This window comes from Ctenopharyngodon idella, chromosome 17 (genome assembly GCF_019924925.1).
Source record: "Ctenopharyngodon idella isolate HZGC_01 chromosome 17, HZGC01, whole genome shotgun sequence".
In the NCBI taxonomy this organism is placed as follows: domain Eukaryota; kingdom Metazoa; phylum Chordata; class Actinopteri; order Cypriniformes; family Xenocyprididae; genus Ctenopharyngodon; species Ctenopharyngodon idella.
The window spans coordinates 18,163,576-18,183,677 of NC_067236.1; the positions used below are offsets into that span (position 1 = coordinate 18,163,576).

The window sequence follows — 20,102 nt, forward strand, 5'->3', positions numbered from 1 at the left end:
CTGTACACTCATATACTGCTTACTGTACACTCATATACTGCACTTACTGTACACTCAAATACTGCACTTACTGTACACTCATATACTGCACTTACTGTACACTCATATACTGCTCTTACTGTACACTCATATACTGCTCTTACTGTACACTCATATACTGCTCTTACTGTACACTCAAATACTGCTCTTACTGTACACTCATATACTGCACTTACTGTACACTCAAATACTGCTCTTACTGTACACTCATATACTGCTCTTACTGTACACTCAAATACTGCTCTTACTGTACACTCATATACTGCTCTTACTGTACACTCAAATACTGCTCTTACTGTACACTCATATACTGCTCTTACTGTACACTCATATACTGCTCTTACTGTACACTCATATACTGCACTTACTGTACACTCAAATACTGCACTTACTGTACACTCAAATACTGCACTTATTGTACACTCATATACTGCTCTTACTGTACACTCAAATACTGCTCTTACTGTACACTCATATACTGCTCTTACTGTACACTCATATACTGCACTTACTGTACACTCATATACTGCTCTTACTGTACACTCAAATACTGCTCTTACTGTACACTCAAATACTGCTCTTACTGTACACTCATATACTGCTCTTACTGTACACTCATATACTGCTCTTACTGTACACTCATATACTGCACTTACTGTACACTCAAATACTGCACTTATTGTACACTCATATACTGCTCTTACTGTACACTCAAATACTGCTCTTACTGTACACTCATATACTGCTCTTACTGTACACTCATATACTGCACTTACTGTACACTCATATACTGCTCTTACTGTACACTCAAATACTGCTCTTACTGTACACTCATATACTGCTCTTACTGTACACTCATACTGCTCTTACTGTACACTCATATACTGCTCTTACTGTACACTCATATACTGCTCTTACTGTACACTCATACTGCTCTTACTGTACACTCATATACTGCTCTTACTGTACACTCATATACTGCACTTACTGTACACTCATATACTGCTCTTACTGTACACTCAAATACTGCTCTTACTGTACACTCAAATACTGCTCTTACTGTACACTCATATACTGCTCTTACTGTACACTCATACTGCTCTTACTGTACACTCAAATACTGCTCTTACTGTACACTCATATACTGCTCTTACTGTACACTCATACTGCTCTTACTGTACACTCAAATACTGCTCTTACTGTACACTCATATACTGCTCTTACTGTACACTCATATACTGCTCTTACTGTACACTCAAATACTGCTCTTACTGTACACTCATATACTGCACTTACTGTACACTCATATACTGCTCTTACTGTACACTCATATACTGCACTTACTGTACACTCATATACTGCACTTACTGTACACTCAAATACTGCTCTTACTGTACACTCAAATACTGCACTTACTGTACACTCATATACTGGTCTTACTGTACACTCATATACTGCTCATACTGTACACTCATATACTGCACTTACTGTACACTCAAATACTGCACTTACTGTACACTCAAATACTGCTCTTACTGTACACTCATATACTGCACTCACAAACACTCCTATACTGCTCTTACTGTACACTCCTATACTGCTCTTACTGTACACTCCTATACTGCACTTACTGTACACTCCTATACTGCTCTTACTGTACACTCAAATACTGCTCTTACTGTACACTCATATACTGCTCTTACTGTACACTCAAATACTGCTCTTACTGTACACTCATATACTGCACTTACTGTACACTCATATACTGCTCTTACTGTACACTCCTATACTGCTCTTACTGTACACTCAAATACTGCTCTTACTGTACACTCATATACTGCTCTTACTGTACACTCATATACTGCTCTTACTGTACACTCAAATACTGCTCTTACTGTACACTCATATACTGCACTTACTGTACACTCATATACTGCACTTACTGTACACTCAAATACTGCTCTTACTGTACACTCATATACTGCTCTTACTGTACACTCCTATACTGCACTTACTGTACACTCCTATACTGCTCTTACTGTACACTCAAATACTGCTCTTACTGTACACTCATATACTGCTCTTACTGTACACTCAAATACTGCTCTTACTGTACACTCATATACTGCACTTACTGTACACTCATATACTGCTCTTACTGTACACTCCTATACTGCTCTTACTGTACACTCAAATACTGCTCTTACTGTACACTCATATACTGCTCTTACTGTACACTCATATACTGCTCTTACTGTACACTCAAATACTGCTCTTACTGTACACTCATATACTGCACTTACTGTACACTCATATACTGCACTTACTGTACACTCAAATACTGCTCTTACTGTACACTCAAATACTGCTCTTACTGTACACTCCTATACTGCACTTACTGTACACTCCTATACTGCTCTTACTGTACACTCATATACTGCTCTTACTGTACACTCCTATACTGCTCTTACTGTACACTCCTATACTGCTCTTACTGTACACTCAAATACTGCTCTTACTGTACACTCCTATACTGCTCTTACTGTACACTCAAATACTGCTCTTACTGTACACTCATATACTGCACTTACTGTACACTCAAATACTGCTCTTACTGTACACTCATATACTGCTCTTACTGTACACTCATATACTGCTCTTACTGTACACTCATATACTGCACTTACTGTACACTCATATACTGCTCTTACTGTACACTCATATACTGCACTTACTGTACACTCATATACTGCACTTACTGTACACTCATACTGCTCTTACTGTACACTCAAATACTGCTCTTACTGTACACTCATATACTGCTCATACTGTACACTCATACTGCTCATACTGTACACTCATATACTGCTCATACTGTACACTCATACTGCTCATACTGTACACTCATATACTGCACTTACTGTACACTCAAATACTGCACTTACTGTACACTCAAATACTGCACTTACTGTACACTCAAATACTGCTCTTACTGTACACATATACTGCTCTTACTGTACACTCATATACTGCACTCACAAACACTCATATACTGCTCTTACTGTACACTCAAATACTGCTCTTACTGTACACTCAAATACTGCTCTTACTGTACTCATATACTGCACTCACAAACACTCATATACTGCTCTTACTGTACACTCAAATACTGCTCTTACTGTACACTCATATACTGCTCTTACTGTACACTCAAATACTGCTCTTACTGTACACTCAAATACTGCTCTTACTGTACACTCATATACTGCTCTTACTGTACACTCAAATACTGCTCTTACTGTACACTTATATACTGCACTCACAAACACTCATATACTGCTCTTACTGTACACTCAAATACTGCTCTTACTGTACACTCATATACTGCACTTACTGTACACTCATATACTGCTCTTACTGTACACTCATATACTGCACTTACTGTACACTCATATACTGCACTTACTGTACACTCATACTGCTCTTACTGTACACTCAAATACTGCTCTTACTGTACACTCATATACTGCTCATACTGTACACTCATACTGCTCATACTGTACACTCATATACTGCACTTACTGTACACTCAAATACTGCACTTACTGTACACTCAAATACTGCACTTACTGTACACTCAAATACTGCTCTTACTGTACACATATACTGCTCTTACTGTACACTCATATACTGCACTCACAAACACTCATATACTGCTCTTACTGTACACTCAAATACTGCTCTTACTGTACACTCAAATACTGCTCTTACTGTACTCATATACTGCACTCACAAACACTCATATACTGCTCTTACTGTACACTCAAATACTGCTCTTACTGTACACTCATATACTGCTCTTACTGTACACTCAAATACTGCTCTTACTGTACACTCAAATACTGCTCTTACTGTACACTCATATACTGCTCTTACTGTACACTCAAATACTGCTCTTACTGTACACTCATATACTGCACTCACAAACACTCATATACTGCTCTTACTGTACACTCAAATACTGCTCTTACTGTACACTCAAATACTGCTCTTACTGTACACTCATATACTGCTCTTACTGTACACTCAAATACTGCTCTTACTGTACACTCAAATACTGCTCTTACTGTACACTCATATACTGCTCTTACTGTACACTCAAATACTGCTCTTACTGTACACTCATATACTGCTCTTACTGTACACTCAAATACTGCTCTTACTGTACACTCATATACTGCACTTACTGTACACTCAAATACTGCTCTTACTGTACACTCATATACTGCACTCACAAACACTCATATACTGCTCTTACTGTACACTCAAATACTGCTCTTACTGTACACTCAAATACTGCTCTTACTGTACACTCATATACTGCTCTTACTGTACACTCAAATACTGCTCTTACTGTACACTCATATACTGCACTTACTGTACACTCAAATACTGCTCTTACTGTACACTCATATACTGCTCTTACTGTACACTCATATACTGCTCTTACTGTACACTCAAATACTGCTCTTACTGTACACTCATATACTGCACTCACAAACACTCATATACTGCTCTTACTGTACACTCATATACTGCTCTTACTGTACACTCAAATACTGCTCTTACTGTACACTCAAATACTGCTCTTACTGTACACTCATATACTGCTCTTACTGTACACTCAAATACTGCTCTTACTGTACACTCATATACTGCACTTACTGTACACTCAAATACTGCTCTTACTGTACACTCAAATACTGCTCTTACTGTACACTCATATACTGCACTCACAAACACTCATATACTGCTCTTACTGTACACTCAAATACTGCTCTTACTGTACACTCATATACTGCACTCACAAACACTCATATACTGCTCTTACTGTACACTCAAATACTGCTCTTACTGTACACTCATATACTGCACTCACAAACACTCATATACTGCTCTTACTGTACACTCAAATACTGCTCTTACTGTACACTCAAATACTGCTCTTACTGTACACTCATATACTGCTCTTACTGTACACTCAAATACTGCTCTTACTGTACACTCATATACTGCACTTACTGTACACTCAAATACTGCTCTTACTGTACACTCATATACTGCTCTTACTGTACACTCATATACTGCTCTTACTGTACACTCAAATACTGCTCTTACTGTACACTCATATACTGCTCTTACTGTACACTCATATACTGCTCTTACTGTACACTCATATACTGCTCTTACTGTACACTCAAATACTGCTCTTACTGTACACTCAAATACTGCTCTTACTGTACACTCATATACTGCTCTTACTGTACACTCAAATACTGCTCTTACTGTACACTCATATACTGCACTTACTGTACACTCAAATACTGCTCTTACTGTACACTCAAATACTGCTCTTACTGTACACTCATATACTGCACTCACAAACACTCATATACTGCTCTTACTGTACACTCAAATACTGCTCTTACTGTACACTCATATACTGCTCTTACTGTACACTCAAATACTGCTCTTACTGTACACTCATATACTGCTCTTACTGTACACTCAAATACTGCTCTGACTGTACACTCATATACTGCACTTACTGTACACTCATATACTGCACTTACTGTACACTCAAATACTGCTCTTACTGTACACTCAAATACTGCTCTTAGTCTTACTGTACACCCTTATACTGTACTTTCTGATATCATATCATTTATATCGGGCTCGGGTTATAATAATAGAAGCCAGGCAAAACAAATTTCTGGCAAACAAAAAAGCCAAATGTTTTTCTAGTCCAATTTTTGATTATTTTGTTTCGCAGTTGCACAAATGCTGATGGTTTTGTGTGCAAAAAGAACTTATATTTTTGCAGCAGAACATGTACATGTGACTCTCAAGAACTACACCTCCCACAGTGCACCGCGCCAGCCATCCAGTGTGGGGTCAGAGGGCGCGTCACCATGGCAGCGGCTGGTTGTGACATCAGCGCCATTTTGGTTGTGTGTTGTGATGGAAGCAGCGAGAAAATCAGAATCCGACAGAAAAACCACGAAAATCAGACCCAAATCAGACAAATTCAGAGCAGAGAAAGAAGATTCAGCGAATCAGACTGAATCATATCGAGAATCAAACCGAATCTGGACGGGAGTCGTTCGGAGTCATTTGGATCTGCAATAACAGGTTTGATTTTCACTAAAACACGTAAAACACTTCAGCCATTTCAATCATTTTAATGTTGTTCAATGTTGTAAATTATACCAGGGTTTGTTATATAGTAAATTATCAATGAATTCTATCATGTGTGTCGATTTGGTAAAAAATATCATCTAGCGAATCTACCAAACAAACATCCGATGTGATGAATGAGAAGAATTAATACTGCAGAATCACCTCAGATTCTCGTTATTACGGTGAAATATCGTGTCAGATGATGAATATTGAGTGAATGAACGAGTAAATACCGTAGAAGAGCAACAAGTGGTTTCCTTCTGAACGATTTCCGAATATTCATTGATCTGTGACTATGAAGATCCGTCATTACTGTTAAATTATGAGCTGTTAAATTTAGCTGGAAGTGTTGTGATGTTTCACAGCAGCTGCTGTCTATTTTAACCATCACTTCAGCTCAACATGACCTTTTATAGCCACACTATTGTCTTTCAGAGCTGCTTTACAGCCTCATATCTTAAGTTTGTTATGTTTTAAAATATGAAGCAATGGACAGTTTGTTCATAAAGTCTCTGACACTTTTCTCACCTCGAGGTCAATAAAAGTTCTTAAGTTATTTGTAAGAAAAGCTCGAGCATAATTTCCCTCAGAGTGGGAAACAAACGTTCATAGAACGATCATGTTTAATAATGCTTTAGCGCTTATTCATCAGTCATATAACATATTTCTGAAACATTTTAGTTGGACATTAGTCTAATGTTTTTTAAACGTTACTACGTAACGTTATTAATTTTTCAGATAACATTCAAAATTAACGTTTCCATAATAGTTGCAAAATGATCAAATAGAGGAAACATTACTTTAATGTTTTATCTAGCGCTCACATAACCAAGAAAAAACGTTTTTAAAATGTTTAACGACATTTTGAACGTTCAGAGAACATTCAGAAAACATTTGGGTTCTGGAAGTTAAAATGTTAAAGTTTTATGTTAACTTACAAACCTTTAAAGTCAGCCGAGGTTGTTAATCGGTGGTTTTTGCTTCTGTTGAAGCCATCAGCCCGTGTTATTTCAACTTAGTTTTAAAATAATTGTGTTTAACAGCAGAATTCGTGATGAAAACTACATTACCCATGATGCTGCACAGTAAATTCCACCAATCAGAGAGTGGCTACAACCAAAGCGCGCCAAAATAGCTCTTTAGCTCCGCCCATTCCCACTGTGATTGACGTGATCGAGTATGTATATGCATATTTTGCAATAAATTTCATTTTCTCCACAGGGAAATTGATTTTTTTTATAACTTATGAACATTTAAATTCAGCCGAGGTTGTTAATCGATGGTTTTTGCTTCTGTTGAATCCATCAACCCACATTATTTCAACTTAGTTTTAAAATAATCATGTTTAAAAGTGAAATTTGTGGTGAAAACTACATTTCCCATAATGCAGCAAGTAAATCCCACCAATCAGTCACTACAATCTTAAGCAGGCAAAAAGAGCTTTCTAGCTCCACCCACTCCCACTGTGATTGACGTAATCGACTATGTATATGCATATTTTGTAATAAACTTAAAAATATATTGTTTTTATATATAATCAACATTTTTAAATGAGCAGTTTTATATTTCTCCATTATTTTTAATTTGATTATGCTGTTCGCAATGCTTCATGGGATTGTAGTTCTTCCCCTCAGTAAAGCCATTACAGTTTTTTATTTTTGTCTGATTTTCTGAAACTTTTTTTTGCTTCAAATCAAAGTTTGTAATGTTATGATTCACCTCAAGCTTTCCTGGCATCTGTGACTCTTCCCATCTTCAGGTCTGTGTCGCTGCGATGGCTTCGCATCCCTCATCATCATGACAGATTCCCCCGCGTCGGCTCCGTCTGGACTCTGACCCATGATGATTTATGGATTGATTCCTCAGGAGTTACACGAGCAGCTCCTGGACCAGCAGAACTACCAGAACCGGACCCGCGGGGTGGAGGAGCTGAAGAGCATCCTGACGGATCTGGACCTCCAGCAGGTGTCCTCCGGCAGCATCGTGGAGTTCATCCAGTTCCTGCGCAAGCTTCTGGACGACAGCAACTTCAAGGTGTTGTACGGCACCTTACAGCTCATCAACCTGCTGATCGAGAAGCTGGACGGCGATGTGGAGCGATACTACAAGGAGATCGTGGCGGTGACCATCAGAGCGCTGGGAGACTCCCGTAACGTCACCCGACGCGAGTACATGAGCGTCTTCAGGCAGCTGATGAGGACGGTGGCGCCGCAGCGCGTGCTGGAGCTCGTGGTCGCTCAGCTCCGGCACCGGAACTCCAGGGTTCGAGAGGACGCCGTCAACATCATCACGGCCGCCATGCTCACGCACCCGCGCAAGGACTTCGACATCGCCGGCCTGTGTTCGGAGGTGGCCCCGTCCCTCGCCGACAGCAAGAGGAAGGTGCGTCACGCGGCTCTGGAGCTGTTCGCCGTCTTCGACTACTGTCTGGACACCGGGAAGAAGCAGCCGCTCGTGAAGGCCGTGGACCGGGTGGAGCTGACGGGAGACGTGCAGGGCCTCATGGCCGCCGTTCAGGCGCGGCGAGCACGGCACATCCTCCCTCGGCTGGCGTCCGACGGCACGGTGGAGTATGCGCTCGTCCTGCCCAAACCGGGACAGAGACGTCTGCCTCAGCTGGGCTCCGGCGCCGATCTGGACTGGGTCATGAACGGAGGACGGGTTTCCAGCTCACGTGGCGCCGCAGACGCCGAATCCGTAGATGATGCTTCGCAGCACAGGAGGATCGTGAGCGCCGGAAAAGGGAAGAACAAACTGCCCTGGGAGCGATCGGTCCTCACGGCTAACGGAAAGTCACCTGATCAGGTGAGTGATGACATCAGCATCATGATTTAAAGGGGTCCTTGATTATGATTTGACTTAACTTTAGTTAGTGTGTAATTTTGCTGTTTGATCATAAACAACATCTGCAAAGTTACGACACTCAAAGTTCAATGTAAAGGGAGATATTTTCTTTTACAGAAATCACTTTTTAAACAGCTGGTAGGGACTACAACGAGCTTCTTCCCGGGTTGGTGACATCACTAACCCTAAAATTTACATAAACCCCGCCCCCGAGAACACACAACAAAGGGGGCGGGGCCATGTTGGGCTGCTTTAGAGAAGAGGAAGAGTTGTTGTAGTAGAGTGTTGTTGACATGCCGTCATTTTACGCCGGACTGCTTCACAAACGAGGGTCAATTCAACACAAAAGATTAACATGACGGCACATGCTAGTGGATGAGTTGAATCAACTCCACAGCAACTACATAAATTTATCTACTAACCATTCAGAAACGTCTAAAAGTTGTAACTTCTTCCTGAGTCTCTCCATCAGTGTCGACTCCGGTTTGAACAATGTAAGGCTGAACACCGTTACTGACAATCCTCATTTTGGCTGCGTGAGATTCTCCAGCTTTGTTGTTGTTGAGCTGTTAAAGCTCCACCCCGTTTGCATTTAAAGGGACACACACAAAAACGGCGTGTTTTTGATAAGCTATAATAAATGATCTGTGGGGTATTTTGAGCTGAAACTTCACAGACACATTCTGGAGACACCAGAGACTGATATTACATCTTGTGAAAGAGGCGTTATAGGTCCACTTTAATTCAGTCATGTGGTTTTCTAAGGCCTCTAAATGATCTCAACACTCAATCTCCTCCAGTCCTTCTGTCGTCTGATTGACAGTTTAGACTCTTTTATCAAGTAAAAGTCTGTTCCATTTAAAAAAAAAAAAAAAGATTATTATTTCATGTCATGTCAGGCTTCACAGGGTTAAATTGATGTTGAATGATGATGCAATTATTTCCTGCATATGAAGCTGAAATGAGATGTGTATGAAACGACATCATTAGGTGAAGGACTAACTCATGTAACGGCGACTCACTGGAGGTGGTTTGTGTTCTCGTGTGAAGAACGCTCTGATGACGTGATCCAGTGTGTGTGTCAGTGATCCGGCAGTGTTTCCCAGCAACACTCTCACACTGGAACACTAACAAACACCAGCAGCACATGGAGGATTTCTGAAGTTTTCCAGCACAAATATCCAAACATTCTTAAATCAAGATACATTTACTGGAGAAGAGAAATGACTTTAGAAATGTGTCAAAATGAGTTTGTGCTTAAAACAAGAACAAATATCTGCCAATTAAATAAACTTAATTCAAAGTGAAAACAAGATGATTTTTCCGACTCCATTGGCAGATATTTGTTCTTGTTTTAAGCACAAACTCATTTTGACACATTTCTAAAGTCATTTCTTTTCTCCAGTAAATGTATCTTGATTTAAGAGTGTTTAGATATTTGTGCTGGAAAACAAGACAGAAACACTGAGGAGGAACATCATTTCTTGCAGTCTGTAAATGATAATTTTCAGTGTTGTTGTGAATGTTTGGTCGGTTTTCAAGCATTAAAACTGTGTTAATGTTCTTCTGTTGATCTCAAGGAGTGTGTTCAGTCTGTGAGATCTGCGATGAAGGTCTCGTGTGGTTTTGATTGGGAACACAAAGATAATTTTTGTTTATCTCATGTCTTTATTCCAGCAGGTTTGCAGTGAAGATCCGTCCACATCCATGAGACTCCGTCAGGACACCGGTGCCAAATACAGTACGAACTCCCATGTTTCATCATGTTTTCATAGGATATAGTTTCATATTCACCATATAGACACCACTGAAGATCTCATTCATGTCACAGGCATGTTTGGTTCTTCTGCTTCTCTCCGTCTACACCAAAGCATGTCGTGTTTCAGAGAGGCACTTTGAGCTCATAATGTACTGAACCCGGCTTTATTTCCCAGAGATCCTCTAGTTGAACTGATTATATGAAGCGAGCAGCATGCTAAAATCAACTTAAGGCATCAGTAACATGATAGTAGCATTAATTGAACCCTGTGATTGTCTAATATCACACTGATATTCTTCTGTTCTGGTCCAGGTCCATCAGAACCGCTTCAGTCTCCGGGCCGGACGCACAGGTCTCTGGGTCGACTGCGCCGCAGCGGAAGCTTAGATTCAGATTCAGACATTTTCAAAACAGCCAGTGAGCCTGAGAAAGGTGACGGCACTGTCAGAAGAACACACTCATCTTTATAGTTATTATCATCTCTATAAACCTATGAAATGAGCCTGAAAACATCAGAGCTGTCACTGCATCACCACTGGATCGACCAATCAGCATCCAGGCCTTTATAAATATGTTCAGACGGCAGTTTAATGGGATTTTATCAAAGGTTTCTGTGCAGTAGTTTGAGAACAGCAATCGGGACCAGTGTTATTTATGTAATATCAGTTTTTATTAACATTTTTGAAATAACTTATTTTAATTTAGTATTTTTTTTAATATTTAATATTTAGGTTTAATTTGTTTTTATTTCAGTTTGACTTTTTATTTATTTCCTTCCGCAGGTTTGAAGACCAGCCGTTTCCTGTCGGGCAGCGTGGAGCGAACCTTCTCCCTCCCCTCCAACTCAACACCTCCGGGCTCGTTCCTGCTGCCCTCGTACCCGCTGACCGCTCTAGCAGGAAGTCTGCTGACCCCGACCGTCCCCCACCGAAACCACGCCGAGCCCTCGCTGTCCATGTCCAGCACGTGGCCCAACAGACGTGACGTCAGCCCTCTCCGCAGGAGCGACATCGCCGGTTAGTGCTCTTCATCTCACAGGAAATGAACAAACCCACATGAGCTGAACTAACGAGCGTCTCTGATGATGTCACAGGTGAGGTGAGCTCCAGCAAGCGCTCTCCGCTGCCTCCTCGTGTTGTCCGCCAGAGCCGGACCAGCGGCAGACCCTCATCAGAGCAGGACAGGAACCTGCGGCTGGATCTGTCCGTCAGCAGCACAGGAGAGCCAGAGGACGAGCCGCTGGACCGCGAGGAGGTGAGCGTGACGCTCTGCCGCGCGTCTGAGCCGATTCCAGCCGCCCATGACCTTGATCTGTTCTCGTCTTTTTTCAGATGCTGAACTCCTTGCGGTCGCTGAGGAACAGCGCAGCCAAGAAGAGGGCCAAAGTCAGTGCGAGCGGCTCCGAACCGGATCCAGACAGTCCGGACTCGGCGGTGAAGCTGGAGCTGGTTCCTGATTCTCCGGAGCAGACGTCCCCGTCCGTCACCAGCCCTCTGAGCGAGAGCGGCCTGAGCAGCCTGTACTCGCCCCCGTCACCCAACGGCACCAAGAGCAGGTCAGACCGGATGCTCACACCAGCCATAAACATGTTCAGTTCAGCTGCACATGATCTCATTCTCATTCCTGACCGCAGCCCCGTGAACTCCGCTGAGAAACCACGGGTGGCGTCAGGAAGACGTGACCTCGGCGCTCAAGGTGCGTATGTGAAGCACACATCTGCATACGTGCCGTCATACGTGTGTCACGTGACCTCTGTGTGTGTTTGCCTCAGGCGTGACGCAGCAGGATAAGAGCCTGTCTGACGGGAGTGTCGGTGTGGTCGGTCAGAGACTCGTTTACTCAAACAGATCGTTAGATCCGGACGAGGAGAAGCCTGGTGATATGACATCATCACCACAGATCAGAGCCGCTGGGCGTGAGCCGCTCCGCGCCTTCAGAGCCGCTAAAGGTGAGAGGTTTTACATGTCTCTGATAGAAGTCTCTTCTGGATTTATTTGATCAAAAATACAGTAAAAATAGTGAAATATTATTCCAGTGTAAATCAGCTGTTTTCTATGTGAATATATAGTAAAGTGTAATTTATTCCTGTGATCAAAGCTGAATTTTCAGCATCATTACTCCAGTCTTCAGTGTCAATGGCACTGAAATTAATACTTTTATTCATCAAGGACGCATTAAATTGATCAAAAGTGACAGTAAAGACATTTATAATGTTACAAAAGATTCAATTCTATTCATCAAAGAATCCTGAAAAATAAAAAGTATGACGGTTTGCACAAAAATATGAACTGTTTTCAACACTGATAATAATCATAAATGTTTCTTGAGCATCAAATCATCACATTAGAATGATTTCTGAAGGATCATATGACACTGAAGACTGGAGTAATGATGCTGAAAATTCAGCTTTGATCACAGGAATAAATTACACTTTACTATATATTCACATAGAAAACACATTTCACAATATTTCACAATTTTTTACTGTAGTTATTTTAAATTGTAATAATATTTTACTGTATTTTTGATCAAATAAATGCAACCTTGGTGAGCAGAAGAGACTATTTTCTAAAACATTTAAAAAATCTAATTCCACACTTTTGTCCAGTAATAGTTTAGTTTTGATAGTTTTTGATGCGATAAGTTCACGTTTGTTTCAGGATCTCAGCAGCACGTGTCGAAGTCCTGCAGTGCGCGTGACATGTCGGAGGGAGTGATCGGACGAGGTCGGTTCACAGCTGTTTTACGGGCTGATGATCTGAAACACTGCTGCTCTCGTCCTTCACTCGTCTTCTTTCCTCATTTCTGCAGGAGTGTTTGGTTCTGTTGTTCTTCCCAGTCGTCCCAGTGTGGCGGCTTCTCCTGATCAGGGCGACTCGTCCAGTAAAGCCGCCCGTGAGCCTCCGTCAGGCGTGTACGGCCACGCTTTCACCGGAAACATCGACTCTGACGGCAGTCCTGAACCGGAGGAGCTTCTGGTGCGTCTCAAACAAGCTGCGTTTCCGTCCAAAGCTGTGAATTTAACTTGTGCACAAAATTAGAATATGGCATAAAACATTTGTGAATAAAGCAAATCTTTAAAAACAAATCGTTTGTGTTCAAGAGAACAAAATCATCACTTCCTGAGAAAATTGCCACAAAATATCGGTAATAAAACTGTAAGTTTCTTCAATCGGGCTCTTTCTCCCTCCATCATACATGAGTTAGTCTCAGAGCGTCAGACGAAACACAATAAACGCTGTCATGTGATCTTGCGTTCGGATGCTGGTGTTTGGGAACACAATCGTGTGAGACGCTTCTGGAGGGAATTAAACCAAATCATTCTGATGACAGACTTTGACTCAGACGTTTCAGAACCACCAAACCAACATTTGAGATGCTGCGATGTGATTGGTCCGCTGGTTAGTCCAGTTATCCAATCACAGACTCTGCTGAGGCAAAGTCACATGAGGGTTTGAGGGATTTATTCTGTAAATGTGTTTCCATCTTGCACGTCTTATTGGATAAAAAAGTATCCGTCTCAATTGAGTGCATCTTGGCCTTACCATTCAGAATTTCTCAAAATTTGCATGAAAATACATGGATGTAAACATAGTTAGTGAGTCACATGATGTGTGTTTTTCAGGAGAGGGTAAAACTGTCTAAGTTTGCACGTGACAAGATGCGTCAGCGCCGTCTGGAGCAGCAGGACGCGCCACCCGCTCCAGACCTGACGAGACGTGAAGTGAAAGGTGAAAGGTCAACAGCAGTGACAGCCCTCACTCAGCCGTGTCTGTCTTCCTCACGGTCTCTGCATCTGTTTTCCAGACGTGACCCTGAACGGCTGCGGGTCGCTCTCGGATGAATCTCCCTCCAGTCCGACAGGACCACAGAACCCAGTGAAATGTCTGAGCCCCGCCCACCAGCCCGCCCCCCCGACCGGCCCGCCCAATAGAAATGCAGCGCCGCGACTCAGACGAACGCCTAGTCTGAACCGGACGCGACCGCCTGCGGCACACGGCTCCGGTGAGAGAGTCTGTAATGACAGGAAAGACATTTATAAATCAAATAAATGCTGTTCTTTTGAACTTTCTGTTCATCAAATAATCCTAAAAAATTAAATGTAACACAGTTTCCACAAAAATATGAAGCAGCTCAGCTGTTTTCCCTGTCAGTGTCTCAGACTGTCACTGAGGTTTGTCTGGGTGTAATCCCGTTTTTCCGTCAGATGAGTTGATTTCTGGGAGCCCTGGAAAAGATGGGCAGGATCCAGCAGAGCTGCGGCCCTTCTCTAAACCGGAGCTGGCGCTCACTCAGAGCTTCAGGCTGCTCGCCTCGGACGACTGGTCAGTCTAAATCGCATGATCCAGTGTTGAGCATTGACACACAAATACGAGCCGTTCTGTCCCTCTAATATGTTCCGTTCATGAAGGGAGAAGAAGATCGAGGGGCTGAACTTCCTGCGCAGTTTGGCCCAGTATCATCCTGACGTCCTCATGAGCAGGATTCATGACGTGTGCCTCGCTCTCATTCAGGAGGTCAGTCGGGATCGTCACTTTGAGTCTGTCCTGATGACGTCAAGTCAGCTTTATTTCTGTAGTGCTTTATACAATCCAGATCGTTTCAAAGCAGCTTCACAGTGATAAACAGGAAAACAACAGCATTAAAGTGCCTCTATTAATGCTTTTTGGGATATTACCGTTCATGCGCAGTGTGTAATAAAGCTGTTTGTGAAGGTGAAAGCTCTGAAAAGTTTCAAAGTTAAATGGAGTTTCATGTCTCCCTGCCTGACTGAAGGTTCGTAACCTGCGCTCCGGCGTGTCCCGCGTGGCCGTGGTGGCGCTGGGTGACATGTTTGTGGCGCTGCAGAAGGGAATGGATCAGGAGCTGGACGGGACGACCAGAGCGCTGCTGCACAAAGCCGGGGAATCCAACGCCTTCATCAGACAGGACGTGGAGCGAGCGCTGGACAGCATGGTGCAGCACTGCACACTGACCCGCAGCATGAGCGCGCTGCTCGCCGGAGGACTCGGGTCAGCACACACGCCTCCTCGCCTTCACATCAGCTTCTGTTGTGCTTCTGAAACGCTGAAACGTCTGTGTCTGTTTCCTCAGTCACCTGAACTCGGTCGTGCGTAAGTGCGCGGCTCAGCATCTGTGCACTCTGGTGGAGAGGGCCGGCGCCGCCCGTCTGCTGTCTGGGACCAAAGATCTCACCGACCGCATTCTGCCCGCCGTCTCGAAGCTGGCACAGGACTCGTCTCAGGAGGCCAGGTGAGCCACGGCACAGGTCAGAGGTCACTTACGCTCTAACCTCAGTGCTTCACGGTGTCATCGCTGTGTCTCTTTCAGGTACTTTGGTCGACGGATGCTGCTGTTTTTGTCCTCTCACCGTGACTTTGATAAGATGATGGAGAAGTTTGTCCTGGCTAAAGACCTGCCGGCCGTCAGGGACGCCGTCTTCACTCTCAAAACCAAGGTGTGTCTGTGTGATTAAACCATGTCAAATCTGGTGATATCATCAGATGTCGGTCAGTGTTCAGTGTTGATCTCTGTGTTTCAGGGTTTGGGTGAGATGCCTCAGGACGCTCCGTCGGCGCGGGGCAGACGCTCTCTCATGGGCAGCGGGCTGGTGCGCACCTCGTCCCTCACACGTGACCCTTTGACGGCCAGCAGGTAGGACACACACACACCCGTCTGTCCGCTGTCTGACGCTCATGCTGTGACGCTCATGAGCACATGTCTTCAGCAGAGACTCTGGACAGTCCGTGAACAGAGCGGCCGCGCACAGCCTGGCGGACAGAAGCGAGTACGTCAAACAGATGAAGACGCTGCTGAGCTCCAAGGACTTCAGGGAGAGAATCAGGGCCATCGATCAGCTGGTGTCTGACTGCGAGGAGAACCCGTCTCTGGTCATCGGCAGCCTGTTCCCGGTAACTGATCCGTATTACAGAACTAAACCTGTCAATCATCAAAGCTTCAAAACAGGATTATTATCGGTAACTTGTACTAAAGCAAAAAAAACAAACAAAAAAAAACATTTACCTGAAACAAAATACTTAAAAACTTTATTTGATTTCAGCTTTCAACATTTTTGTTTTCATTTCTTTTAACTTGAAGTACTTAAATAAAAAATAATGAAATAAATTAAATGAATAAAAGCTATATAGACATATTTTAAAAATACAAAAACGCAACAAAAAATTACCAAAACTTTAACTAAATGTAAAATGAAAATGGAAAATATAAAAATAAAAACAAAAAAATAAAAATTCTAAATATATAATAGTATATCAGTGATACTAAACGTCAGTATTTGTCAACTCCGTCAGTATTGGTCAACTCTGTCAGTCAACTCCGTCAGTATTTGTCAACTCTGTCAGTATTGGTCAACTCCGTCAGTCAACTCCGTCAGTATTTGTCAACTCCGTCAGTCAACTCCGTCAGTATTTGTCAACTCCGTCAGTCAACTCCGTCAGTATTTGTCAACTCTATGAGTATTTGTCAACTCCGTCAGTCAACTCCGTCAGTATTGGTCAACTCCATCAGTATTGGTCAACTCCGTCAGTATTGGTCAACTCCGTCAGTATTGGTCAACTCAGTATTGGTCAACTCTGTCAGTATTGGTCAACTCCGTTAGTCAACTCCGTCAGTATTGGTCAACTCCGTCAGTATTTGTCAACTCCGTCAGTCAACTCCGTCAGTATTTGTCAACTCCGTCAGTCAACTCCGTCAGTATTTGTCAACTCTATGAGTATTTGTCAACTCCGTCAGTCAACTCCGTCAGTATTGGTCAACTCCATCAGTATTGGTCAACTCCATCAGTATTGGTCAACTCCGTCAGTATTTGTCAACTCCGTCAGTATTTGTCAACTCCGTCAGTATTGGTCAACTCAGTATTGGTCAACTCCGTCAGTATTTGTCAACTCCGTCAGTATTGGTCAACTCAGTATTGGTCAACTCCGTCAGTATTGGTCAACTCAGTATTGGTCAACTCCGTCAGTATTTGTTAACTCCGTCAGTCAACTCCGTCAGTATTTGTCAATTCCGTCAAATCAGTTTAAAAAATAATGTATTATTAAATAATAAAAACTAACTTCTAAAACATGATTTGTCCCTTATTTTAAGAATCAGTGATATACTTTTTATTTCCATTTTAGTTATTTAAGGACTTCAACTTTAAATGAAAAAGAGTGAAATGAAGTTAAAGTTTTTTATATTTTATTTCAGTTTATATTATTTCTAGTATTTCTTATTTCAAGTACCAAAAAAGGTTTTTATGATTTTAGTTAACTATAATAACCCTGTTTTGACCAGATTATAACATCTCATGATAGTGATGGTGGTGATGGTGGTGATGATGATTATAATAATGGTGATTATGATGTTTATGATAATGATGATGGTGTTTATAATCATGATGATGATGATGGTCTGCGCAGGTGTTTGACGGTCTGAAGGCGCGTCTGCAGGAGTCCAACAGTAAAGTGAACCTGCGCGCGCTGGAGGCGTTACAGACGATCATCGCTCTGCTCAACGACAGCCTGGCTCCAGTGCTCAACATCCTCATTCCCGCCATCGTGGACAATCACCTCAACTCCAAAAGCAACGCCATCTACACGGCGGCGCTGGGGGCCGTTCAAGCTCTGATCGACAACATCGGTGGGTTGACTTTGTGTTTGCGATATAAAGCCGTTGACTTAACCTGCTCATTGTAGCACCTTTGTGTTTTCAGACAACAGCCTTCTTCTTCAGCCGTTCTGCTCCAAGGCCCAGTATCTGAGCGGGAAAGCAAAACTGGATCTGATTGAGAAGGTCGCAGGTGAGTCATTGTGTTTTCAGGCTCTACTAGAACAGGTTTTCATGCTTGAATGTTCATTATTTTCCCCATATTCTCCATTGTTTCAGGGAAGTTCAGACACAGTGACACTGATATAGAGAATAACTGGAACTTTACAGAGCTTTTTCATGCTCAAACAGCAACATTACACAGTAAAGAAAGATGAATATGTGCTCTCTAAGACACTTGTTTCTGACGTGTGTGTTTCAGAGCTGGTGACGGAGCTGTACCCGCGCAAACCGCAGCTGGTGGAGCAGAAGGTTCTTCCGTTCTTCTGGAAGCTGCTCAGCTCCTCCGGTAACAGCGGCAGCGTCAAGGCGGCCGCCGCTAAACTGGCCGAGGTGCTGCACACGCACATGGGCCGGACGCTGGTGGAGTGCGCCGCCTCGCAGCCCGCAAACGTTCAGTGCGACCTGAACGAGCTCCTGAGGGCCCAACACACACATTCTACCTGAATACAGATGTTTCTGCATTTCCCACAGTGCCTGGACTCTTGTTTTTTTAAGAAAGAGAAGCGCTTGACTAATGCTATTAGCGGATTCGCACTCAGATTAGATCTGACAGGATCAGGTTTGCCGCTTTGCACTTTCATGGTACCGCGATCATGATTCTCGTGGTCGTGGTGAAAGAGTTCGACTACAGAATGTAAAATGCACAATAATACAATGTTGTTTTGTAACGTGTGCTATGGAGCATTTCTAAGAGATGTGTCGTTATTATTATCAAAGTCTTTTGTACTGTATAATAGCACAGTATTAGCTGTACTGTATGTCGGTGCAGTGTATTTTTGGCGACGACTTGACAATGAAGTGATGATGGTTCTGTTCTAAGTGCGACCCGTCTTAGTTTTGTTGCATGACCAAATTTATTATTGATGGGGTTCAAAAAATATAATGAAAAGAGTATAATATCAGTCAGAACGATTTCTCCATCAGCTCTGGATGTGAAACCGCTGTATTTTTGTGAATGTGAAGCTTTGAAATAATAATAATAATAATAATAATAATAATACTACAGGTGAATTCATGTCCAGATGTAGTTCTCAGTTTAGTGCCAGTCATTCCAGAACAGCCTTGATGAGATTTCACATTAAATTATATATGAGAGAGAGATTTATCTATATAATAAAGTGTCTTATTTCTGTACGCACTCGTGCTGTGATTCTTTCTACATCTGATTCTACACAAACTTAAAATATTTTGCCAGTGTTTTTCCATTATTCTTCCTTACATGAACAGCTTAATAATTAAAAATCTACATTTTTAAAATAAATTATTCATATATTTATTCTAGTAACAGTTTAGTGACAAACACACAAACCAAATTGACAATTAAAAAACACTTGTTAGAGAAAATGTACCGTTCATTTATTTATTTATTTATTTATTATTTTTAATGCAA

At 42.3% G+C, this 20,102-nt stretch overlaps 1 protein-coding gene across 3 annotated transcripts; it reads left to right on the plus strand.

The window, feature by feature from the left end:
• Nucleotides 1-6,026: 6,026 nt before the first annotated feature.
• Nucleotides 6,027-19,846, plus strand: LOC127498916 (TOG array regulator of axonemal microtubules protein 1-like). Of its 3 annotated transcripts, none has more exons than XM_051868881.1 (23): nucleotides 6,027-6,231; nucleotides 8,039-9,084; nucleotides 10,801-10,864; nucleotides 11,195-11,314; nucleotides 11,665-11,898; nucleotides 11,976-12,136; nucleotides 12,214-12,437; nucleotides 12,516-12,577; nucleotides 12,654-12,830; nucleotides 13,543-13,608; nucleotides 13,694-13,860; nucleotides 14,508-14,613; nucleotides 14,690-14,887; nucleotides 15,090-15,207; nucleotides 15,294-15,399; nucleotides 15,659-15,894; nucleotides 15,977-16,135; nucleotides 16,214-16,340; nucleotides 16,425-16,537; nucleotides 16,611-16,794; nucleotides 18,304-18,523; nucleotides 18,597-18,683; nucleotides 18,912-19,846. In XM_051868881.1, the coding sequence occupies exons 2-23, from the start codon at nucleotides 8,119-8,121 to the stop codon at nucleotides 19,154-19,156; spliced, it is 4,140 nt and encodes a 1,379-aa protein (XP_051724841.1). In that variant the 5' UTR covers nucleotides 6,027-6,231; nucleotides 8,039-8,118; the 3' UTR covers nucleotides 19,157-19,846. The 3 variants fall into 3 exon arrangements, with proteins under 3 accessions (XP_051724841.1, XP_051724842.1, XP_051724843.1); XM_051868882.1 differs by having other exon boundaries at nucleotides 16,614-16,794; XM_051868883.1 differs by having other exon boundaries at nucleotides 10,804-10,864.
• Nucleotides 19,847-20,102: the final 256 nt, after the last annotated feature.

Bases quoted from the DNA above. Each gene is read 5' to 3' on its own strand.
- LOC127498916 (XM_051868881.1), top strand. From the start codon at position 8,119: ATGATGATTTATGGATTGATTCCTCAGGAGTTACACGAGCAGCTCCTG. The intron at 13,861-14,507 runs GTGCGTCTCAAA...TGTGTTTTTCAG, and splicing joins CTGAACCGGAGGAGCTTCTG to GAGAGGGTAAAACTGTCTAA. The intron at 16,795-18,303 runs GTAACTGATCCG...TGGTCTGCGCAG, and splicing joins TCATCGGCAGCCTGTTCCCG to GTGTTTGACGGTCTGAAGGC.